This window comes from Trematomus bernacchii, unplaced genomic scaffold (genome assembly GCF_902827165.1).
Source record: "Trematomus bernacchii unplaced genomic scaffold, fTreBer1.1, whole genome shotgun sequence".
NCBI lineage: Eukaryota > Metazoa > Chordata > Actinopteri > Perciformes > Nototheniidae > Trematomus > Trematomus bernacchii.
The window spans coordinates 100,192-105,245 of record NW_022987549.1 but is presented as its reverse complement, the minus strand read 5'-3'; the positions used below and the strand labels follow the sequence as shown (position 1 = coordinate 105,245).

General features: G+C 40.4%; 1 protein-coding gene across 1 annotated transcript; it reads left to right on the top strand.

Moving 5' to 3' along the window:
• The first annotated feature begins 3,144 nt into the window (after window positions 1-3,144).
• Window positions 3,145-4,139, top strand: LOC117476992 (olfactory receptor 11H2-like). Its single transcript, XM_034123682.1, has one exon. It carries the CDS (start codon window positions 3,145-3,147, stop codon window positions 4,057-4,059), a length of 915 nt encoding a protein of 304 aa, XP_033979573.1. The 3' UTR covers window positions 4,060-4,139.
• The last annotated feature ends 915 nt before the right edge of the window (window positions 4,140-5,054 follow it).

Below are 5,054 nucleotides of genomic sequence, written 5' to 3'. Positions count from 1 at the left end.
GCCAAGAGAAGCTTCAATCTTGTCACTGGCTGCAGCTCAGGGCAGCCAATGGGTTAACCATCCCTTACATCGGCTACTTGGAGCTGGAAGTTGAGCTATGTGGAAAGGTAATGGCAAGCTGTGGCGTGTTGGTGGTCAAGGACCCCCCTGGTGGTGTCTCTTCTGCAGTCCCTGGTATCTTGGGGATGAAAATCATTCGCAGATGTTATCAAGAGCTCTTTGGCCAGCATGGTTTGGCCTTGTTTTCCTTACCTCCTGTATCTGAGGCCCCCAAGTCCTTCATTCAGGCTTTGCAAAAATGCCATCAGTCCAGTGTGCAGGCCCCCCCTGGCGTCTCAGGAGGCGTAAAAGTGCGTGGAAGGAAGGCTTGTCGTATCCCTGGTGGCATAATGAAGATTGTTGCAGCCACATGCTCAGAGCAGTACTGAAGTGGCACTGTGTTATGCCCTTGGATTCGGGTCTTCCGGCTGGATTGCTTGCCTCTCCAGCTCTGGTTCAGGTGGAAAGGGGCACCGCCTACATCACTATTGTGAACGTAGGCTCCACAGACATGTTGCTCTATCCCCACACACTGGTAGGCACACTCGATGAAATTAGGCTGGTAAGGAGCTGTACACATGCCGCAGTTTTTGCATGGCTGTGTCTTTAGTTGAAAAGCCCATACAATGAAGGCATCGAAAATAATATGATACAGTGAAGTACAAGTACTTATGGGCAGGGGTTAAATTGTGCCGGAGGACGATGCTCTGACGTCATCACCCTCGCTCATTTGTCCTATGTTTACAAAAAACTATATGTTAAAACTCTTCTCGTTCTTAATATAGACTATATTTAAGGTTGATATGTGTTGACTTTACTTTAAAATAGCAGATCTCTGTGACAAGATAAATATTTTTGGCTTAGTGAGCATGTGTCTGCTCCATTTCATTTTCATTTAAAGGGGACCTATCATGTAAAATGCACTTTTGTACGTCTTTTCTACATGAATATGTGTCCCCGGTGTTCCAGGGAACTCACCAAGTGTCAGAAAACACAACCCTCTCTATTTTCCTCCATACCCAAATCTCTAAAAAAGGGGCTGCAACGGATCTGATAAAAACTGATCCAGATTTGAACACTGTCCTGACGTCAGGACGGTGGCGCTACGGCTATTGGGCCAACTCCACCAATCAGGAGGAGACAGCCACGGCCATTGCCGTTCGAAAGCGCTGGAGACGCTGTAGTACATATGCCAGGCCTGTAGGTGGTGTTTCTCAACCATTCTTTTAGTTGACCTTTAAAACTATTGAGAGTGGGACAATCCCGTATCTCAGTTGGGAGGCTATTCCAGAACGAGCTCCGATCAGGAGTTGCAGCTGCTCCGTGCAGAGAGTCTGCGGCTGTGTGTGTGTGTGTGTGTGTGTGTGTGTGTGTGTGTGTGTGTGTGTGTGTGTGTGTGTGTGTGTGTGTGTGTGTGTGTGTGTGTGTGTGTGTGTGTGTGTGTGTGTGTGTGTGTGTGTGTAGAGAGTCTGCAGCGGTGCCGCCAAACCCCCCGACCCGCCTTGTAACACGGAGCCGTTTCTTAAACCATGCAAAATGTATGTGTCTGCATAAAACTGAGTTATGATCGGTCATAATAACACAGAATTTGGTGATGATATATTGTGTATATATTAATAATTTGAGATGTAAATTAATTCCAATTTATTTGAAGTACTTTCTTTTTTTATTGTGTCATTTGGTGGCATCAATGTGTGCATTTGATACAGATAATGTCGCACCTCCACACAGAGCCCCCCCACATATCAAATCCCAACTTAACCCCTGCTTATGGGTCTCTTCGTTTCATTCAAGCTCGGCTCTGTGTGTGTGCACGAGCGAGAGAGAGAGAGAGAGAGAGAGAGAGAGAGCGCACCGGTACTGAGGATTGTTGTTGTTAGCATCTGGTTAGCTAGCTATGCTAACGGATATAAAGAGCTATTTCTAGAACAAGGTGGAGAGCGCTCTCCTGTCAGATAACATCAGCTCAGTGAGGTAAAGGACTCTCTGAGTGTTTACATAGTTAACTTTAGTCTAAGTTATCTCAGTCTCAAACTGTTTGGTTATCATTTACGTAAACAAGTATTTCCGAGGCACACCTTTATATGATCATTATAGTTATACAACAATAAGAGAATAAATTAAAAACAGGTATGAAATACTATAGGACAGTAAACCAAGAATACAGTTTAAAAAGGTAGTGATTTGTAAAATATCCATTATGAAAAAGAAAATCTCTTTACAGTTCTGTTTCATATCTGTGTAGAGAGATGTATCCATAGAGCTAGTGTCTTCATTTTGCCCTCAAAGTGCACCAGATCGAACCATTTAACTTCAATATATAAACTCCGCCCCCCCATGGACCCCCCTAGAATATATGAAGTCCTCCCCCCCCCCCTAAAAACATTTTCACATGGATAGGATAGAAAAAACATTTGCATACTTTTGCATAGTAACCTATGTCCATATCTTTCTGTTTTGGTGATCATGCGACAACCGTGCGCGTGCATGCATGTGTCATAGGTGCGCTATAGGTTTTACTACGGTAAAAATGGCACTACACCCCTGGAAAACCCCGAGCTGAGCATTTATTGAACCACTGTAACTAGACTCTTGGAATGACTGAGGATAAATTCAATATTGTATTTTTGTAAAATCCAAACTGCATTTTAATGAAATTGTAAAGTGTAACGCGAAGAAAAACTTGACATAGAGTGTATTATTTAGCAAGTGCACATGAGGTCAATGATTAGGGTCTCGCACCAACCCTGCAATAGTTCTCAATGCAAAGAAGTGAAGTGAACTCACACCCATGTAAACAAAGTTTGGCACCTTTGGGTTCAGGCCTCCAGAGTTTGATGAAGTTGTTCACATGCTAACTTTGAAGAGTTAATGAGATCCATGGAGGGTGAGGAAATGTGATCAAATACTTAGTCTGAGGGAAACAGTTCTTATCTCTGCATGAACACACATGAGGTGCAGTTTAAGGTTTGGTATCTGTTAATGAATCAAACATGCAATATGTTGTTAAGACTTCATGGTAAGACTTCTCTTTCTATTTTAATAATGTGTGCCTGTTATAAAACCTGCCTCTCTCATGTATGAAAGTTTAAATTTGGATTCTTCATGGATGATGACTTAAATGTAACATACATTGCTCTTAGTGGGTATGTTGAAATGGGCACATTCAGGTTTTTGTATTTTTCTATTATGTTTGCTGTATATATCCTAACAATGTTCTTTAGTTCATCCATTATGTGCCTTATATGGAAGCATAAGAACCTCCATGAGCCTATGTACTTTTTTATCGCAGCGTTGCTTCTGAACTCCATTGTTTACAACACTGCTATGTACCCAAAGTTGTTAGGTAACTTTGTGTCTGAGAAACCGGTCATATCATATTCAGCCTGTCTCATTCAATTTTTCTTGTATTACTTCTTGTGTGCTTCAGATTTCTTCCTGTTGTCAGCCATGGCCTATGACAGATATGTGTCTATATGTAAGCCTCTGCAATATCATACTATAATGACAACAACTACAGTGAGTGTTATTCTCTGTTTGGCTTGGCTTGTGCCTGCGTGTGAGATTGCAGTTTCAATTATTCTGATTGTTAATACTAAATTCTGTCATTTTACTTTAAAGTCATTTATATGCAACCATTCAATTTACAATCTCTTTTGCATTAGTTCAAAAATAATAACTTTATACGATCTGTATGTTCTGTTCAGCATGGCCCTTTTACCTTTGCTCTTCATAGTTTTCACATACACCAGAATACTGATCATATCCTATCGAAGCGGTAGAAATGTCCGTAGAAAAGCTGCACAGACCTGTTTACCCCACCTCGTAGTTTTATTCTGCTTCTCCTGTTTGTGTTCATATGATGTTGTAATAGGCCAACTTGGATCTGATTTACATTCCATAATGACTTTACAGGCATTCTTGTATTACCCCCTCTTTAATCCAGTTATATATGGACTGAAAGTGAAAGAAATCTTTAAGCACCTGAAGAAGTTGTTCTGTCGAGCAAAGTTGAACTGACTATGTTGCAGTAATTGTGATGTAAGTGATGCGAATGTGCAGGCAATTCTTCTGTAATAATATGCACATATGTGATGTTCTGATCTGTGGAAGGTATTTCCTGTATAACCTCTTTACTACATGTCATGTACACAGTATGCTCAGTTTGAACAATGCTATGAATACTTAAAATGCTTCACTTAATAAAAATCATGTTTCTTTAATTATGTGATCTTAAGTTTCCTTTAGTTTATCAAACCCACGTCTTGTCCATGAAAAAGAGTCTAGTGAGGAATAAGCCCCGAGTACAAAAGCACACCGAATGAACTGATGATTGGGGTAGCAAGAACAAACTGAATTATCATATCATATTTATCGTCATTTCAGGCTCCTGATGGAAGTTTAATGTTGTTCTTCCAAATAGTGTCCAACAACAAAGATACCTAAAGGAAGCATTCATTAAATCTGAATCCTGTCAGGCCACAAAACGTGATACACAATGATCTGTGGTGTAAAGGAAAAGAGACACTGGGCTCCTACAGGGAAAACTCAAAGCTGTCCGTGCATAGATAATATAAAAATGAGGAGCCAGAAAATAAAGATATCTTAAAATGTCGTTTAACGTTCATCTTCTGTTGCTGCTCAAGTGGAAATTATTAGTTTCCAATGGGTGGATAAACCCAGTTTTTTACTCACAAGAATACACACCGTTTGAGAAAGCAAATGAGAATTGGAGAGACATTTTAAACTAAACATAACAACAATAGTCTTGTTGAAATAAACTTGTAATAAAGGATATCTGCATTTGATAAGGACTGCAAATACCAGATTATAGACATGTGTTGAGGCAAAAGAGGCAATTGTTTATAAATCCTGTATGTTTTGTAACTCGAGGGTAGGATCAAGGGTAATACCAAGAATCATTCAAGGGTTTAAGGGTCATTCTGCAACACAGGGTTGCACAACAAATTGAAGTTCTCTTCCCAAATGAGCAAAAGTGCAGAATGTGATCAGTT